This window comes from Garra rufa, chromosome 24 (genome assembly GCF_049309525.1).
Source record: "Garra rufa chromosome 24, GarRuf1.0, whole genome shotgun sequence".
Taxonomy (NCBI): domain Eukaryota; kingdom Metazoa; phylum Chordata; class Actinopteri; order Cypriniformes; family Cyprinidae; genus Garra; species Garra rufa.
The window spans coordinates 11,450,299-11,470,686 of record NC_133384.1 but is presented as its reverse complement, the minus strand read 5'-3'; the positions used below and the strand labels follow the sequence as shown (position 1 = coordinate 11,470,686).

Here is a 20,388-nt window from a genome sequence, read left to right as displayed (position 1 = left end):
TCATGTGAAATTGCACATATTTAATTAAGACCCTTTATTTTTTTTCCATATTTGCAGGAAGTGCACTAAAACATCAGTCAGTAAAGCATTTAGAGCTTTTAAAATGATTTTGTTTTTTTGGTCACCGCTGGGATTAAAAGGGTTATTGTGTTTTTGATATTTGGAAAATTTTATATTCATCAATCAGTGACTCCAGGGGCCTGTATAGAGTTTTGGGGGCCATAAATCAGTGGTTCCTGTGGGGCCCATGCAATTGCATTGTTTGTGTGGTGCCTAAACATGCTACTGAGTGACTCAAAAACCTATTTTGTTCATTTTTGCTATGTATTTTTATTTTTTTTAAACTGTTAAATGTTTTTAAAATATGTTTGTGTGACCCTTTAATTTTTAATTCATTTTATTGTGTTTCATGTAACTATTGCATCCTTGGATCTACGGTGTTTATTTGAAAAAACACAGTACAAACACATATCATGTAAACACAAACATTTTGGATGCGATTAATCAGGATTAATCAATTTGAGAGTACTAGCTATTGGTTTGTATTTTTGAAATTCCATTATTAGCCTGAATGTCCTTATCTTGGTAAAATACAACACCAGAACATGCAAATATCTGCATTAACTGAGGATCAGGCACCTTCCTGCACTGCATTATTCAATAATGTGACCACAATTGTACTGTTTTTCACTTTGATTGATTTTGTCTGATCCTCTTACCCACTAGATAAGCTAACTTAACTTGTTAATGAATGAGTTCTGCATTTGTAACATGAAGCTGTCATTTCAGGTTTGTTCATATTGCACACGCTAACAGTGTAATCAACTATTGTGCAGCTGTGGGTCCCTTTGTCAAGTCAAGTCAAGTCATCTTTATTTATATAGTGCTTTTTACAAAACAGATCGTCTCCTGCACTCTTAAAAATAAAGGTGCTTTAAAAGGTTCTTCACAGCGATGCCACAGAAGAACCATTATTGGTTCCACAAAGAACCATTGAGTCAAAAGTTCTAAGAACCATATCTTTCCTTTTCATGATCTGAAGAACCTTCTTTTGCCACAACGAACCTTTTATGAAACAGAAAGGTTCTTCAGATGTTAAAGGTTGTTTATGGAACCATTTAGACAAAAAAGGTTCTTCTCTGGCATCATTAGTGTAGCTGGGTTTCAGTCTTATAAAGATTAAGAAAATGCTCAGAATGACTTGGATGTGCTTTTTCTTGAAAGGGTTGATGAAAATGCATTAGCACTGATCTCAGCGATCTCTTCTCTCTGAACCTGCATCTCATGTTACTGACACAGACAGTCCTGATGGTGAAGATGAAGCCATGCAGCCTCAGATAGAAGCAGAGTCTCCTAACCTTTCTCCAGTACAGAAACAGTGTGCAGAACAGCATGCTTGAGTTTAAACATCAGATAAACCAGAGCCACGTGCGTCTGTGGTGTTTACAGCACCAACATGCTGAAGAAAACCCAGAATACTTGTAGATCACATCTCACTGGTTCAATGAAGAACACCAGCAGAGCACTGTTAACATTAATCACTGTCAAAAGTGTGTAAAATATCAACATAATGCTAGAAACTGCAGGTAAATGTTCTTAAAAATAGGTAATATAAAGCGATTTTGCAGATAAAGCAAAGGGAAATCACATGAAGGAGCCACCAATGATGACTCAGTGAGTGAAATCAATAAAACACTGGATGCCTTTTCCCACCACATCAAAGACTACAGAGAAAGAACAAGTGTTTTCTCAGTCTCTTCCTCTGTGCATGAGCTTTAGAGACGGATGTTTTGTTGAAGATAAGATTGTTTTAGCTGCAGTCTCATGTTGGTCAGCACTATGTAATTTCTTGAGTCGCATCCGATAAACCAGTAGCAGAAATGCAGCTTGATTAGATTTGATTGTGGTTTTGCTAATATGACTCCATACGGTCTCAGACTAGATCATGCTTTCCTTCAACTTCACTACTGCATCCTGTCAATCAGACTGATGAGAGTTTTCAATCTAATTCTTTTTTTTATTTAATTTCCAATATCTAAAGTTTGCCTTTACATGTGTATGACAACAATAAACATGGACTCAGTTTCTACATGGATTTGGCAACCTTTAATGCAATATTGAGATTTACTGCTGAATTTTCTATTCATAATCAAATGCAGATGACTCTTGTTTTGTTTTTTCTGGTGAGATAGAGCTGGACATAAAGGCTCCTCTGATGATCTGAAGTCATGACCTTTCACATAGTCATACACATGTTCAACTTTGACAATTATTACTGAAATGAGTCAGCATAAGCACTAACTATGGCCATGTTTACCTACAAAATGAAAGCCTTTGATGCATTTTCAGATTCATTTTATTGGTCCTGTCACAATTAATTGATGGTTATTATTTATTATTATTTTATTTTAATTGATGGTTATTTTATTTGAAATAATATGAGTGATATTAGAAGCACAGCCCATGAGATGGCTTAAACGTCAGAGATCACAAACACATTCATCCTATCCACATACTATCATTATCCGTTCATTACACAGGCATAAGGTTTTTCATTTTCTACTGCACAAACTGTATTTTTTGTTTCCTCTAAATTCCTCTAACTTTACACCTAAACTAACCCCTCACACAAAACTACAGGCATTTTACATTTTATAATAAAACACTGTTTATCACTTATGGGGAAAGTTACTTTTAAAAGTAATGCATTACAATATTATGTTACTCCCTGAAAAAGTAACTGATTATGTTACTTAGTACCTTTTTATGGAAAGCAATGCGTTACGTTACTTTTGCGTTACTTTTTAAATCCGATTAGGGCTTGCTACTTTGTTTTTAATATTAAAAGTTTGATTTTTAGCAAATGTAAAAGCCCTTTCAAACCAAAAAGTGAAATTAATAAGCCTAAGGCTGAAGGAAAAGTAAATTTACGTCTGTGTAGTAGAACTGTAGGAGAAGGAAATTCAACTCTTCTTCAGCAAATTAAGCACAAATTCTTATTAGTATGGTTGAACTGGATCAACACAGGTCAGCAGCAAAGACACTAGTTAATCAAATGGGATTAAATACATATAGGAAACTAAATGTAACTTGCGTTACTTTTTTTAAAAAAGTAACAATATTTTCTTATAAATTAAAAAATAATGTGTTACTTTACTAGTACTTCAAAAAAGTAATCTGATGTTACTTGCGTTACTTGTAATGCATGTTTAGTATGTTTTTCAAGCTATTTTAATTCCATAGAAAGGTCCTCATAAAACACATTTATGTTGTTATTCCAGTGTAATATCCATGTCATGTCACTGATAGTTACTTACATTACACATGATTTCACATCTACAGATGTCTATGTATATCTTTTGTTAATTACGGCCAATAGGCTGTACTTATTCATCTCTCTTTCTGTATCTCTGGATCTACAGTAAGACTTGTGAGGATAAGGAGTGTTTTCTTTTGCCAGTCTTTTTCACAATAAATGATAAATCAAACATTCCTGCTTAGAAAAGACAATGGAAATGTTCTTTTGTCAAAATAAAACTGCTGGTAATCCAGGTGAAATCAGCAACACATGGTAATGATTGATAGAATATTTTGAAATGATCATAAATTAAAATAAAAAGCTTAAATCCCCTATATCATTCTAATAGGCCTGTTATTTCAAACTCATTTAGTTAAGAGTGTGTCATTTTCATCATTCAGATACTGACATCAGTAATTCATACAAGACATAACTCATATAACACATAAGAAGAAGATAATTAATGATTAGGTCGAGCTCAAGCGCTGTGATGGTGCTGCTGATGAAGAGTAAGTGTGAGGATCTCACCTGGACTGCAGGTAAAGGGGAAACATCTGTCCGTCTGTGTCTGCTGGACATGAATGCTGGTGTGGGACAGGAACTGAAGTGAAGTGAAGGGTCACGTTATGAAGCATCTGATCCAGAGCTCTAGCATGTGCTGCCTGTTATCCTAATGAAGTTACTGAGCCTCTACAGCCGGAGAAAGAGCACTTCTTCACGCTTTTCCAGACCAGAAACAAAACCCACATTGACAACAGCCTCCTACTGAACTTCCAGCTCTGTGAACTTAGATTACGCTCACATGGAGTCAAACCACATCTCATTTCACACTAAAGACATCACTCTCCTGTCTGAAAATACTAAAGCTAGACTAACAAAGACAAAGGACAAAATAATATGATCATATTTTGGTCTTTAACCCTAAGCACTCGCTTCTCTTGCAGTTCACAAGTGGCCTGTTCTGTAACTACATTCTCTGAGTTAGGAGAAGACAAAAACCCATATACAGTCAAGCCCGAAATTATTCATACCCCTGGCAAATTCTGACTTAAAGTTAGTTTTCTTCAATCAGCAATTTTTTATTTATTTTTTTACCAGAAAAAGGTAAAAAAGGCTTCTCCCAAAAGATAACAAGACGATGTACAAGAGGCGTCATCGTAACAAAACAAAAGTGGCATGTCCAAAATTATTCACACTCTTTGCAAACTGTCACAGTCCATGGGAAAATCCAAAGTTATATACCATTCCAAATAGTCCAAGCTGTTCTGAAGCATCCTAATTACCCTGATTCATTGGGAACAGCTGTTTTAATCAACTCAACAGGTGAAACACAGAAGCTCTCTGCTGTTGGTTTGTGGACAGTCATGGCTAAGACAAAAGAGCTCACTGAGGACCTGCGGCTGCGCATTGAGCTGCTCACAATCAGGAAAGGGCTATAAGACCATATCTAAATGTTTTATAGTTCCAGTGGCTACAGTGCAAAGTATTATTAAAAAATAAAAGACGTTCCGCACTGTGAAAAATCTCAGAGGACTTGGTCGGAAACCAAAAATGACACCTGTGCTGGTCAGGAGGATGGTGAGAGAGGTAAAAAAGAATACTAGGATCATCACCAAGGCCATCCTGATGAATCTGGGCTCTGCTGGTGGAACATCTCAAGGCAGACAGTCCAACAGACACTGAACACCACTGGGATCCACGGACGCAGACCAAGAAGGACACCACTTCTCCAGATAAGGCCTTTGCAAATGCTCATCTGGACAAAGAGGAAGACTTCTGGTCTTCTGTTTTATGGTCAGATCAAACAAAAACTGAATTGTTTGGCCACAATGATGTAGCCTTCATATGGCGTAAAAAAGGAGAAGTCTTCAACCCTAAGAACACCATCCCCACTGTCAAACATGGTGCTGGGAACCTAATGTTTTGGGGGTGTTTTACAGCAAGTGGACCAGGGAACCTCATCACAGTAAACGGCTCCATGACAAAGGAGCAATACATCAAAATTCTCAACAACAACAACATCAGGCAGTCTGCAGAGAAACTTGGCTTTGGGCACCAGTGGACATTTCAGCACAATGACCCAAAACACACAGCAAAAGTGGTGAACAAATGGTTAGCAGACAAAAACATTACCGTTTAGCAGTGGCCCAGCCAGAGTCCTGATTTAAATCCAATTGAGAATCTGTGGAGGAGCTAAAGATCAGGCTGATGGTGAGGAGACCCTCTAACCTGAAAGAGTTGGAGCTCATCGATGAATGGGTGAAAATACCAGTGGAGACATGCAAAAAGATGATCAGCAATTATAGGAAGCGTTTGATTGCTGTAATTGCCAATAAAGGCTTTTCTATTGATTATTGAGAAGGGTATGAACATTTTTGGACATGCCACTTTTTGTTCAAATGTAAATAAAAGACAAGCAATATGTTTTTTCCACAATGATGCCTCTTGTACATCGTCTTATTATCTTCTGGGAGACATCTGTGACATTTCTAATAAAAAAAAAAAAAACTTGCTGGTTGAATAAAAGTAACTTTAAGTCAGAAATTGCCAGGGGTATGAATAGTTTCGGGCTTGACTGTATATATTTGACAGAACTTGTAAAATGACTGTTTCTAAAACACTACTCATCTATCAGACATTTCTGTTTTAGGCTTAAGATCTAAAGTCCTGCATTAATAATAATATACTGAGTATTTCTCATGATCAGCAGGCCTCATTCATTCATCCAGATGTGTTTCCTTCACTCTGATTGAGATCCTCTGCTGTCCAAACCTGCTCTCTGTGTGAGTAACCACTGAACACATGCATCTGTCTCCAGCAGGGGGCGCTTCACATTCACCAACATCACAGTTTCAAATCTTCTTCTCATTCAGAGTTCAGGAAAATGATTCGTCTTTACTGTATAAAACACAATGAAAGAAGAGCAGTCATTAATTTGAGTAGTTAATACGTGATTTTTAGAAAATATGTGAATAAATATAAATTCTTGATTAATTTCAAAATCTTAAATGTCTTTAACTGCACTCCTCCAGATGATATAAGAGAAGCTGTATTGCCCCATAGTTTTGCACACGTCTCTCAAACACTAAACCAGGAAATAACTTCACATTTTCTAGTAAGTGAAAGTGAAAGTGAAGAGCTGTAGACGGTCACTCAGTCTCTATTTCTCTGACACAAACTCACACACAATGGCAGAAGCCAGTATTCCAGTGGCTCAGGACCAGTTCACGTGTCCAGTGTGTCTGGATCTGCTGAAGGACCCAGTGGCGACCGCCTGTGGACACAGTTACTGTAAGAGCTGTATTACAGACTGCTGGAATGAGGAGGATCAGAAGGGAGTCTACAGCTGCCCTCAGTGCAGACAGACCTTCAGTCCCAGACCTGCTTTAGCTACCAATGTACTGCTGGCTGAAATGCTGGAGAACCTGAAGAAGACCAGACTCCAAACCGCCGACGGTGAAGCCGGATCTGGAGACGTGGAGTGTGACGTCTGTACTGAGACCAAACACAAAGCTGTCAAGTCCTGTCTGGTGTGTCTGAACTCTTACTGTCAGAATCACCTGCAACAACATGAGAGTTGGTTCAGAAGTAAGAAACACAAACTGACCGATGCCAGCGGACGACTACGAGAGATGATCTGCTCAAAACACGACGAACAGCTGAAACTCTACTGTCGAACCGACCAGCGCTGCATTTGTTATCTGTGTATGATGGAGGAACACAAGAACCATGAGACTGTGACAGCTGAAGCAGAGAGGACTGACAAACAGGTATGAGCTCAAGCACATTAAAACAATCTGACTCATTATTGTTTAGATCCTAATAACACTGACTTTGGACTGTTTTATCAATCTAAAGACTAAAGAATGTCTGTCATTAGCCGCTGGTTAGCATTTGACAGGAAAGACTGCATATTGTGTAAAGCTGTTATCAGGGCATGAAACGAAATGACAATAAAGTGAGGATGAAGCAAACTGCTTTCAACTTTCAAACTTCAAGCTTTTAAAACTATTTCCAACTTTCAGGCTAGACTTTCTTAAGCCAACCTAAAGTTTGACTTGACAAACTTTTTTATCAAGTTTGTGTAATATTGCTGGTGTATTTGTGTGAATTTTGACAGAGTATTCTGAAAGAGACACAAATGAAATATCGCGAGAGAATCCAGGAGAGACAGAAAGAGCTTGAGGAGCTGAGAAAGACTGTGGACTCTTATAAGGTGAGTTTGTGCAGAAGAACAAGAGCTGATAGACTGAAGAGCCATTCTTAGACTCATTAGACTCATAGATGTATAGACATTAGACTCATATAGAGCTGATAGACTGATGTTGAGTGAGTGAGAGCTGATTGTGCTGTGTTTCTAACAGCGCTCTGCACAGACAGCAGTGGAGGACACTGAGAGGATCTTTACTGAGCTCATTCGCTCCATTGAGAGAAGCCGCTCTGAGCTGATACGGCTGATCAGAGATCAGGAAAAGCGAGCAGTGAGTCGAGCTGAAGGACGACTGGAGCGACTGGAGCAGGAGATCAATGATCTGAGGAGGAGAGACGCTGAGCTGGAGCAGCTTTCACACACACAGGATCACATCCAGTTCCTGCAGGTAACAGACATCTAGAAGAACAGGACCATAGTGGACTTGAGACACATCCTGCTGTGACACAGATCTGACAAACACACTGGAGATTCTCATGTGTTTCAGTGTGTCTGGAATAAACCTGTGTATGGAGCCAATTACTGGAGTATTTACATTATTATTAGACTATAAATAAAAACAAGCTTGTTGTATTTTTGTCTCCTGCAGAGTTTCCAGTCTTTCTCCATCTCTCCTGAATCTACAGAGCAGTCCATCAGCATCAGTTCTCAGTTCTCTTTCAATGATATGGAGAAATCAGTTTCTAAACTGAAAGAAAAACTGGAGGATTTCTGCAAAGAAGAGATTGAACAGATATCTGGCAGAGGTAATGTGTCATATCACACAGAAGAAACTATTAAAAACAATATGGGAGAGATTCCTGTTTCACATGAGAATCACAATAATGATGTGTCTTTATGTCCACAGTAACATGCAGTGAAATTATTCCCATCAAAGAACTGAAGTCCAGGCCAGAGTTTCTGCAATGTAAGACACTATGAAACACACACAGAGTGACTAAAATGACTATAATTTGACACTGGAGTAAACTAAACTACACAGACACAGTGCTATTAAAAACACTGTGAACGTATATAAATTGAAATGTATGTATTTGGAAAGAGTATGTTTGTGTGAAGTTCATGAAATAAGTCTTATTTTATCTTCATCAGATTTCAGGTTTCTGACTCTGGATCCAAACACAGTGAATAAACACATCTGTCTGTCTGAGAGAAACAGAGCAGCTACTGTCACTAAAACAGTCCAGCCGTATCCTGATCATCCAGACAGATTTGAGGCTAAGCGTCAGGTGTTGTGTAGAGAGAGTGTGTGTGGACGCTGTTACTGGGAGCTGGAGTGGAGTGGAGATGTTGTGTTTATATCAGTGTCATATAAGAGCATCAGCAGAAAGGGACGGAGTATTGAGTGTGTGTTTGGATTTAATGATCAGTCCTGGAGTTTGTACTGCACTCCCTCCAGATACTCATTCGGACACAATAAGATAGTGACAGCTCTCCCTGTGAAGCCCATCATTGGTAGAATAGGAGTGAATGATGTCTGTAGAGTAGGAGTGTTTGTGGATCACGGAGCAGGAACTCTGTCCTTCTACAGCGTCTCTAGAAACACAATGAGCCTCATCCACACAGAACACACCACATTCACTCAGCCGCTCTATCCTGGGTTTGGGATTGCTGTAGACTCAGGAGTGAAACTGTGTGATCTAACAGCAGAGATGGAAACTTGAGTAAAAAACAAGCAAACAAAACAAACAAACTCTGACTACAGTTAGTCTGTCATATAGGGTCAGACCTCAGTCCTGATAGCTGTCTTGATAGCAGGTGAACAATCCTCAAATGCAAACTCTGTGTGTTGCATCAAGAAAGTAATCATTTACAATTGTGTTGTCTTTATTTTTCTTGTTTTAATTCATTTATAATAATTTAATCATCAATTAAAAAAAATTGGCCATATAATTAATAAATTATATATTTTTATCATTCATATAATTTTAATTATTTGATAATTTATTATTATTATTTTTTTCATATTAGATATTTCTTATTATTTTTGTTGCCTATGCATTTACATTATTGTTTACTCTTATAATTGTGTGGTTTTATGAACTGTTTTGTCTGTATGAATAAAATGGGAATGTTAATGGAAACTCTAGGTTTATGGGATGTTGTTGTGAATCAGTTTGGTATAGCACTACTTGTTAAATTTGTGTTCATCGGACAAAGTCTGAGCAGTGAAACATATGCAAATACAAAGTTCTGGCATGAAACTCTAGATGGCGGAGTCTGATAGGTATAACCAAAGACTTTATATATATATAGGAAGACTGTGCACTCCTATTATATATAAAGGGGAGAAAGGCCAATATGGTGAAAGAGGCAATCGTTGATTAGTTAAAATCATCGCGTCACTACAGCTGCCGTTTGAAGTCCCGCAAACTTGCGCTCATGACTGCACATTGGCTGCTCTAGCATCAAAAACTGCTCTAGCATCAAAAACAACCAATTTTATCACTACTGGACCTTAAGGAACAACATTTATGAGACAGTTGTTGTCAGATTTCATTGGTGATTTCAAATATGAAATTTAATTGTAAGCTTGGTGAACAGTTTTGGAGAATTTGATGTTTCAAATATATATGAATAGTGCTTGCTGTAGCAGTTGGCCACTTCAGAAACCCTCCACCTTCCCCAGCTCCACCTGTATAGATCTGCTATGGGGATTTGTGTATGCTACATAGGGGATATTTCATGTATGTTATATGTGCAGCAGCAGTATTTCTCACGTGATCACAGCAGCATGTTATGGATGTATTGTCAGTAGTAAGTCTCAGTACTTGCTCTACAGCAGCAGCAGATCTATTCCACCAAGACCAAACACATTAACATTGTCATACATTACTATGCCAATCCCTCTGAGAGTTAACTAAGATACCATAAAACTCATCATTATACAATAAAATCACTTTGTCTCCTGCTTCTGCTCTTCTCTGGCTTTTCTCAGTCAAACTCTTGGTTGATAGAAGACTCTTAGTACAGTTTTGGGTACCAGACACGTCTTGATGTTCATGGGTTTTGGGTATCGATAACCCAGCTGACTAGTTGTTCAGATACCAGACAAAACAGATATTTCTGACATGATCCAGGTGGATCTGGATTTGTTCATTGTGTCACTCTCATGTGAAAGAGAAGTTATCAACTGATTGATATTAGGACAGCAGGAAAGTGAGTCTATTTCTGATTGCATTAGATGCCAATTATACTATTTAAGTTTTCTTTTCTCTTTTTTTTTGACATATTTGCTCATTTTAGATGCTAATGTTTAGATCCATTTTGCTGTTGTATCATTCTTGTGTCAGGGAAATTGATCCACATTTATAATCTTAGTTTGTCATTATTTTATGTTAGTGTTAGTTCACCCAAAAATGAAAATTCTTTCATTAATTACTCACCCTCATGTCGTTCCAAACCTGTTAGACCTTTGTTTATCTTCAGAACACAAATTAATTTATTTTTGATGAACTCTGCATGACAGCAACACAACTGAGAAACATAGTTCGGACATCAATAAAACAGTCCGTGTGACGATTCTTCTCTTGTGTGTGGTGCTGCTGACATAGAACACACTTCCGCTGCGCCATGTTCACAAGCAGAAGAAATGCGTCACAGTGCTCTTGATAATAGCGGAGGACGGTGATGCGGAAGAGAAGAATTTACTGGAATGACAAAAACACATTTTGTATTTCCAAAGCATTAAAAACATATAAATACATCCTCCATTACTGTATAGCACACCTCTTATGTTCCTGTTTTTTTCAGAGACCAGTTTAATCGGTCTCTATATTAGATAAGTTTTTTATTTATGGATGGCTCATGATACAAACAATTCATTCTTAAAATTAATTTTAATGGAAAGATTGTATGCTCTCATTGTTACTCAATTAGACATAACTGTCTGGTACTCAAAAAAATCAAAGTTAACGTGCTATTGTGAATATATGGATTAATAAACATATGTTTATGTACATATGGGCATCTAACACTTCAAACACTCTGATAGTAGAACTGTTCACCGATGACGTCAAGACGCCTTCAGATTGCCACATTCAACACATTTCTTTTTTTGTATTTTGCTGTGTTTAATAATTCTGAATAGATCTGTGTCTTTATGCTGTGGTTAAGGCAGCTAGTATAGTGGTATAGAAGCTCTAAACAAATGTATCATTCATTTATTTCATCACAGTTTTTGCTGATGCACAGTGTACATAAATTATGAATGATAGAAAAAAATGAAAAAGTATTTTTAATTTACCTTGAAAAAAGCTTGAAGAACCATACTCAAACTCAATCTGGAACTTATTAAAATATGTTTCAAGCTTTCAAAATATTTTAAGTTTTATGTTTTCCTTCTGTTAACTTGTTTTTTTCTTTAACTGTTTAAGATTAAATCATATTGGGATGTTTGTTCAAATTGTTGTATGTGGCACAACCCTAATTACAGAACATCACTGTCTTAATACCATGATTCCAGCATCTTGCTACTAAACATCTTGTCTACAGCAAATGTGAAAGTAAATAGACCATTAGCACCATCTGCTGGAAGAAAGTTCAACTGCAATTCTGCACAGATCTCAAAGTCTCACAAACATATCAGTCTGGATATGCATTTGCATGCACAGGATTCAGCGTTTGTTCCGAGGTTATATGCAGTTTGTAGAACAGATGGAGATTGCACCAGCTCTGGTTTGGTTTGGTCTCATTTGTGGATGATGCAATTAAAGACTTCAGTGATGCCAACTTTAGATGGACATTCTATAAGGCAGAATATTATCCTTATGTTGTAATCATTACAATCACAAACTGTAATAACACATAGAAGCTTAAAATACATTACTTTAACTGCCCATGTGATTTATATGATCTTAGAGTTGTATATTATTGAGGTAAAGTTTCCCTGATGAGTTTGGAGAAAGAGCCAGGCATTTATTAATTTTAATCCAATACATCATTACCAGTTTTTCTTGTGAGAAAGAGCACTTCTTCACGCTTTTCCAAAACCCTCATTGACAACAGCCTCCGACTGAACTTCCAGCTCTGTGAACTTATATTACGCTCACATGGAGTCAAACCACATCTCATTTCACACTAAAGACATCACTCTCCTGTCTGAAAATACTAAAGCTAGACTAACAAAGGCAAGCGGCCTGTTCTGTAACTACATTCTCACAGTGTTAGGAGAAACAGACGAAAATCATACATATTTGACAGAACTTGTTTCTAAAACTCTACTCACCTATCAGACATTTCTGTTTTAGGCTTAAGAACTAAAGTCCTGCTTTAATAATATTATTCTGAGTCTGTAGTTCTCATGATCAGCAGGCCTCATTCATTCATCCAGATGTGTTTCCTTCACTCTGATTGAGATCCTCTGCTGTCCAAACCTGCTCTCTGTGTGAGTAACCACTGAACACATGCATCTGTCTCCAGCAGGGGGCGCTTCACATAATAATGAAAATGATTCATCTTTTCTGTATAAAACACAATGAAAGAAAAGCAGTAATTAATAAATATAAATTCTGATCTTGAATGTCTTTTACTACACTCCTCCAGATGATGGAAGAGAAGCTGTATTGCCCCATAGTTTTGCACACGTCTCTCAAACACTAAACCAGGAAATAACTTCACATTTTCTAGTAAGTGAAAGTGAAAGTGAAGAGCTGTAGACGGTCCCTCAGTCTCTGTTTCTCTGACACAAACTCACACACAATGGCAGAAGCCAGTATTCCAGTGGCTCAGGACCAGTTCACGTGTCCAGTGTGTCTGGATCTGCTGAAGGATCCAGTGACGACCGCCTGTGGACACAGTTACTGTAAGAGCTGTATTACAGACTGCTGGAATGAGGAGGATCAGAAGGGAGTCTACAGCTGCCCTCAGTGCAGACAGACCTTCAGTCCCAGACCTGCTTTAGCTACCAATGTACTGCTGGCTGAAATGCTGGAGAACCTGAAGAAGACCAGACTCCAAACCGCCGACGGTGAAGCCGGATCTGGAGACGTGGAGTGTGACGTCTGTACTGAGACCAAACACAAAGCTGTCAAGTCCTGTCTGGTGTGTCTGAACTCTTACTGTCAGAATCACCTGCAACAACATGAGAGTTGGTTCAGAAGTAAGAAACACAAACTGACCGATGCCAGCGGACGACTACGAGAGATGATCTGCTCAAAACACGACGAACAGCTGAAACTCTACTGTCGAACCGACCAGCGCTGCATTTGTTATCTGTGTATGATGGAGGAACACAAGAACCATGAGACTGTGACAGCTGAAGCAGAGAGGACTGACAAACAGGTATGAGCTCAAGCACATTAAAACAATCTGACTCATTATTCAGATCCTGATAACACTGAGACTGTTTTCATCAATCTACATTTGACAGAGTATTCTGAAAGAGACACAAATGAAATATCGCAAGAGAATCCAGGAGAGACAGAAAGAGCTTGAGGAGCTGAGAAAGACTGTGGACTCTTATAAGGTGAGTTTGTGCAGAAGAACAAGAGCTGATAGACTGAAGAGCCATTCTTAGACTCATTAGACTCATAGATGTGTAGACATTAGACTCATAGATGTGTAGACATTAGACTCATAGAGCTGATAGACTGATGTTGAGTGAGTGAGAGCTGATTGTGCTGTGTTTCTAACAGCGCTCTGCACAGACAGCAGTGGAGGACACTGAGAGGATCTTTACTGAGCTCATTCGCTCCATTGAGAGAAGCCGCTCTGAGCTGATACGGCTGATCAGAGATCAGGAAAAGCGAGCAGTGAGTCGAGCTGAAGGACGACTGGAGCGACTGGAGCAGGAGATCAATGATCTGAGGAGGAGAGACGCTGAGCTGGAGCAGCTTTCACACACACAGGATCACATCCAGTTCCTGCAGGTAACAGACATCTAGAAGAACAGGACCATAGTGGACTTGAGACACATCCTGCTGTGACACAGATCTGACAAACAGACTGGAGTTCCCTTCCGGGAACTCGGCTGAGTCATTCAAACGCTATGGGGAACGCCATTGGCGAGCCTCTCTCTGAACGTAGTCTACCAACCAATCAGATGACGGGAGTGACGTCATCGACCGGGAAGTATAAAGCACGTGCGTTTCAAGCCGGCTTCAGCTTTTGTCATTCAGCGAAGCGCTCTCTGTTTGTCTGTCTGTTGCATGTCTGCTGATTTTTGTGCCAGTTTGCACAGCTTTATTTTGAGTAGACATGTCAACCAAAGGGGGAAAGAGTTTATCTAAGAAAGTGGTTGAGCAGCCTCACAGAGCGTGTGTTCCTCCCTGCCAACGTTTCATTGTTGGTGGGGATACACAAGTTCTGTGTGTAGTCTGCTTGGGTGCGGAGCATGCACAGTCAGCCCTCGAGGGGGCTTGCTGTCCGCAGTGTGAACGCCTTCAACTGCGGGTGCTTCGCTCCCGGAGGGCTCTTTTTGAGGAGGGAGCCCTCAACAGCGTTCCCCGCGGGTCCGGCCCCGCTTCCGCCGAGGCGGAACGGCAGCTGCACTCGTGGGGTTCGCAGCTCGATCTGTTAGAGGGTATGGAGACGGGTGATCCCCTATCTCCCTCCTCACCTAACAGATCGGATGACCTTCTACTGGATGAGGAAGCCTGCGCTGCGGTTCCTTCCTACCAGGAAGAGGTCTCAGCACTTCTCCTATCTTCCGAGGAGGAGGTTGATGTGGAGAGCATTGACGAAAGTGCACAACCGCTCCCCCGGTTCCCACAGTATGAGGAGCTTTTGGAGGTGGTGACACGTGCAGTTGACAAATTAAACATCAATTGGCCTGCACAACATACTAATGAGCCACAGCGAAGCAAACTAGACGAACGCTTCCTGCGGACAAAGTCACCACTCCAAAAAAGGAGCCTTCCAAAACCCTTTTCAGCCCACCTTTTCGTTCCCTCCTCCAACTATTATGGAAATGTCGGGGGGATGGAAGAGTGTGGCTATAAGATGATGCCGCAGGTTGAACAGATGCTTGCGGGCTATCTGTCACCTGGCCTGGCATCATCTCTGAAGGCTCCTTCCTTGCCCTCCAGGCCTCTTAAAATAACATTGGGCTTGTTGGGCAAGGGGTACACGTCGGCAGGTCAGGCTGGAGCATGCTTGCACACAATGTCTATTTTGCAAGCCTACCAGGCTGACCTGCTGAAGGAATTAGATGACAGTCAGGAGGTTAATGTATCGGAGTTGCGCCACACAGCCGATCTTGCTCTGGCGGCGGAGGGGCACTTGTGGCTGACCCTGTCCGATATGAAGGAAAAGGACAGGGTCCTCCTCCTGGACGCCCCGCTGCAGCCTTCTGGTCTGTTCGGCAACTCAGTCAATGAAGTGCAAGCTGGCGTACCATATCCTCCCGTGGTCACAGGGAAAACTTCACTCGCTCAGAGCTGTTCACATCCCTGGACACCTCAATGCAGGAGCAGACGTCCTGTCAAGGCAGGGGCCAAGGCCCGGGGATTGGATGCTCCACCCAGAGGTGGTGCAACAGATTTGGAGAGTGTTTGGCCAGGCTCAAGTGGACCTCTTTGCAACTTGAGAGACATCGCAATGTCCCCTCTGGTTCTCCTTAGTGCCTCCTGCTCCTCTGGGTCTGGATGCGATGGTACAGACGTGGCCGAGGCTACATCTGTACACCTTTCCCCTGATCGCTCTGCTCCCCGGAGTTCTGTAAAGAGTACACCGGTATGGAGTACGGCTGCTACTAGTAGTCCCGTACTGGCCGGCCCGAGTATGGTTCTCGGACATAATCACCCTCCTCGATGGCTCTCCATGGGAGATTCCCGTCAGGAGGGACCTCCTCTCGCAGGCCGGGGGCTTAATCTTTCACCCCCGCCCCAAGATTTGGAAACTATGGGTGTGGCTCCTGAGGGGGCACAACTCATAGAGGCTGGTCTCTCAACCGAAGTTGCTGAGACAATCCTTCATTCCAGAGCTCCCTCTACAAGGAAACTCTATGGCCTTAAATGGAAGTTGTTCACTGCATGGTGCAACCAACACCAATTAGACCCAGTTCACTGCCCGATAGGTACAGTACTGGAGTTTTTGCAGTCTCGCTAATCTACAGGGCTAACCCACTCCACCCTGAAGGAGTACGTGGCGGCGTTATCGCTTGAAGACCTCCATTTGAGCCTATAGAGGAGATTTCGGATCGTTGTCTTACAATTAAGACTGCGCTGCTGCTCGCGCTTACCTCACTAAAGAGAGTAGGAGACCTTCAGGCCTTTTCAGTGGCCCCCTCTTATATTGACTTTGCGCCTGGTCTGGCCAAAGCCTTTTTGTACCCGAGAGCCGGGTATGTCCCGAAGGTCCCGACAGCAATACAACAGCCGGTTACACTCCAGGCCTTTTACCCTCCTCTATTCGTGGAGCCCGACCATCGGAAGTATAAGTGTATGTGTCCAGTGCGAGCACTAGACACATATGTCCACAGAGCTGCCATGTGGCGTAAATCAGAGCAACTTTTGGTTTGTTACAGCCCCCCTAAGAGTGGGTGCCCTGCTTCAAAACCTACTATCAGTAGATGGATTGTAGATGCCATTTCTACTGCGTACGAGTCATCTGGCCTGCCATCACCCTTGGGGGTCAAGGCTCACTCTACTCAAGGCTTGGCTGCCTCCAAAGCTCTGGCAGCAGGTGTCCCTATACAGGACATCTGCAGTGCTGCGGGTTGGTCCTCACCTTTAACATTTGTCAGCCTCTACGAGCTATACCTGAGAGCCGCTCCAGGCTCTTCTGTCCTTGAGTGACAGACAAGGATTTCCCTCATGTCCTGGCAGTTTCCCAGGCTGAGGTGTATTTATCTCCCTCTTGTTCTGGCAGTTCCCCAGACAGAGGTGTATTACCACTCTTGTCCTAGTAATTTCCCTAAGCAGATTTTCTTCATCCCTCGCGTCCTGGCAATTTCCCCTGGCCAAGGTACATTTATTTCCCTCTTGTTCTGGCTGTTTCCCAGACAGAGGTGTATTACCACTCGCGTCCTGGCAATTTCCCCAGGCAGAGACTGTTCCTGTGTTCTGGCATGATTCACCAGACACAACTCTTTCCACCCTTGTCCTAGCAGACACTAGGCAGGGATTTGGAATTATGGAGCACCCCATAGCGTTTGAATGACGCAGCCGAGTTCCCGGAAGGGAACGTCTCGGGTTACGTATGTAATCCTGGTTCCCTGAGGGAACGAGACGCTGCATCATTGACCATAATTTCCGCATTCCTGCCGCGCATCGCTTCATTCCTGGAAGTTGAAGCCGGCTTCAAACGCACATGCTTTATACTTTCCGGTCGATGACGTCACCACTCCGGTGACGTCACTCCTGTCCTTTGATTGGTTGGTAGACTACATTCAGAGAGAGGCTTGCCAATGGCATTCCCCATAGCATTTGAATGACGCAGCGTCTCATTCCCTCGGGGAACGAGGGTTACATACGTAACCCGAGACGATTCTCATGTGTTTCAGTGTGTCTGGAAAACTTGTGTATGGAGCTAATTACTGGAGTATTTACATTAGTATTAGATTAGGCCTAAGTGCATTACACACAAGATTTTAAAATTGAGGGGGAAAAAATACAGGCTTGTTGTATTTTTGTCTCCTGCAGAGTTTCTCCATCTCTCCTGAATCTACAGATCAGCCCAACTCCATCAGTTCTCAGTTCTCTTTCAGTGATATAGGAGAATTAGTTTCTAAACTGAAAGAAAAACTGGAGAATTTCTGCAAAGAAGAGATTAAACAGATATCTGGCAGAGGTAATGTGTCACATCACACAGAAGAAACTATTAAAAACAATATGGGAGAGATTCCTGTTTCACATGGGAATCACAATAATGATGTGTCTTTATGTCCACAGTAACATGCAGCGAAATTATTGCCCTCAAAGAACCCAAGTCTAGGCCAGAGTTGCTGCAATGTAAGACACTATGAAACACACACAGAGTGACTAAAATGACTGTATAATTTCACACTGGAGTTAACCTAACTACACAGACACAGTGCTATTAAAAAGACTGTAAACATATCACATGTATTTGGAAAGAGTACGTTTGTGGGAAATTCATGAAATAAGTCTTATTTTATCTTCATCAGATTTCAGGTTTCTGACTCTGGATCCAAACACAGTGAGTAAACACATCCGTCTGTCTGAGGGAGACAGAATGGCTATTTACACTAAAACAGTCCAGCCGTATCCTGATCATCCAGACAGATTTATTCATTATTGCCAGGTGTTGTGTAGAGAGAGTGTGTGTGGATGCTGTTACTGGGAGCTGGAGTGGAGTGGAGATGATGGTGTGTTTATATCAGTGTCATATAAGAGCATCAGCGGGAAGGGATCGGGTGATGAGTGTGTGTTTGGATACAATGGTCAGTCCTGGACTTTGTTCTGCACTCCCTCCAGTTACTCATTCTGGCACAATAAGAGAAAGACTGCTCTCCCTGTGAAGCCCATCATCAGTAGAGTAGGAGTGAATGATGTCTGTAGAATAGGAGTGTATGTGGATCACAGAGCAGGAACTCTGTCCTTCTACAGTGTCTCTGACACAATGAGCCTCATCCACACAGAACACACCACATTCACTCAGCCGCTCTATCCTGGGTTTGGGATTGTTCCTGGATCATCTGTGAAACTGTGTGATCTAACAGCAGAGATGGAAACTTGAGTCTGTGACTTGGACTTGATTCACACATAAGTCATAAAAACTAATCACTACAGACTCTGACCTCAATCCTGTCAGTCAGTTTAAAGTAAGACAGGATAAAAGTGTTTTCTGGAAACTTGCAGTTTCTCTAGCTGTCCTGATAGCAGATGAAGGATCCTCAAATACAAACTGTGTGTGTGTTGCATCAAGAGAACAATCATACATTTGTGTTGTGTTCTTATTTTTCATTTTAATTAGTTTATAATCATTTAATCATATAATCATTTATAGTCATTAGTCATTTATATAATTTATCATTTAATTGTTTTTATAATTTATCATTTACATAATTTTACTTATTTAATCATTTATTCACTTGTTATTTTTAATATGCATTTATATTTATATTTCTGCATTTATATTATTGTTCAATCTCATGATTATAGGGTTTCATGAACTGTTTTGTCTGTATGAATAAGAGATAAGAGAGAATGGTGATGGAAGTTCATGGTTTATGGGATGTTGTGAATCAGTTTGATATCATTATTTGCTGGATTTTTGTTTATCAGATGAAGTCTGAGCACTGAAACATACACAACTAAGATTATGCAATAAACTATTTTTATCATCACGTTGTCTCCTGCTTCTGCTGTTCTCTGACTTTTCTCAGTCAAACTCTTGGCTGATAGACAACTGTTCATTCAGTTTTGGGTACCAGATAAGACTTACTGTTAATGTCCAAACCAGATAAGCAGTCCAAATCAGTCACCATACAGAGGGATGATCCGAAGAGATTAGTCAAAGGGCAGGCTGAGAGTCCGTACACGAATATCAGTCCAATCAGGCAAACTTGGCAAAAGGGGCAAATCCAAGAGACGTAAAACGATCATCAACAGGCAGAGTTATACACAGGTAAGCAGTCAGAATGGCAATCAGAAAACGCTTGGGAAGGCAGGTGAAACTGGCAATACTTCGTGAGGAGTAACTGCACATGTGTAGCGACTCCTGGAGCTCTACGAGGCCGTCCCCGTGGTCGTGGTGCTGGTCGGTCAGGTCTGGCTCTATGGAACTCCTCGATGAGTGAAGGATCAAGGATGTCTGGGGCGGCTACCCACGATCTCTCCTCAGGCCCGTAGCCCTCCCAGTCCACCAGATATTGGAGCTGACCCCTTCTCCTTCTTGAGTCCAGCAACATATTCACCTTGTATGCGGGGTTATCATCAATGTCCATGGGTGGGGGTGGCTCTGGGACCTCAGATCC

The 20,388-nt window shown here is 41.1% G+C and overlaps 2 protein-coding genes across 2 annotated transcripts; both read left to right on the top strand.

Annotated features, from left to right (window-relative positions):
- Positions 1–6,485: 6,485 nt before the first annotated feature.
- Positions 6,486–10,308, top strand: LOC141300893 (tripartite motif-containing protein 16-like protein). The gene is made up of 6 exons (XM_073831176.1): positions 6,486–7,068; positions 7,419–7,514; positions 7,663–7,896; positions 8,098–8,254; positions 8,356–8,415; positions 8,601–10,308. The coding sequence occupies exons 1-6, from the start codon at positions 6,487–6,489 to the stop codon at positions 9,170–9,172; spliced, it is 1,701 nt and encodes a 566-aa protein (XP_073687277.1). The 5' UTR covers position 6,486; the 3' UTR covers positions 9,173–10,308.
- Positions 10,309–13,208: 2,900 nt separating this feature from the next.
- On the top strand, positions 13,209–19,331 carry LOC141300960 (tripartite motif-containing protein 16-like). Its single transcript, XM_073831234.1, has 7 exons — positions 13,209–13,790; positions 13,879–13,974; positions 14,144–14,377; positions 15,231–15,239; positions 18,092–18,239; positions 18,341–18,400; positions 18,577–19,331. The coding sequence occupies exons 1-7, from the start codon at positions 13,209–13,211 to the stop codon at positions 19,146–19,148; spliced, it is 1,701 nt and encodes a 566-aa protein (XP_073687335.1). The 3' UTR covers positions 19,149–19,331.
- Positions 19,332–20,388: the final 1,057 nt, after the last annotated feature.

Coding starts and splice junctions, on each gene's coding strand:
- LOC141300893 (XM_073831176.1), top strand. CDS start 6,487: ATGGCAGAAGCCAGTATTCCAGTGGCTCAGGACCAGTTCACGTGTCCA. Junction 8,255..8,355: donor TGAACAGATATCTGGCAGAG/GTAATGTGTCAT, acceptor TTATGTCCACAG/TAACATGCAGTGAAATTATT. Junction 8,416..8,600: donor CAGGCCAGAGTTTCTGCAAT/GTAAGACACTAT, acceptor TATCTTCATCAG/ATTTCAGGTTTCTGACTCTG.
- LOC141300960 (XM_073831234.1), top strand. CDS start 13,209: ATGGCAGAAGCCAGTATTCCAGTGGCTCAGGACCAGTTCACGTGTCCA. Junction 13,791..13,878: donor CAGAGAGGACTGACAAACAG/GTATGAGCTCAA, acceptor TACATTTGACAG/AGTATTCTGAAAGAGACACA. Junction 18,401..18,576: donor TAGGCCAGAGTTGCTGCAAT/GTAAGACACTAT, acceptor TATCTTCATCAG/ATTTCAGGTTTCTGACTCTG.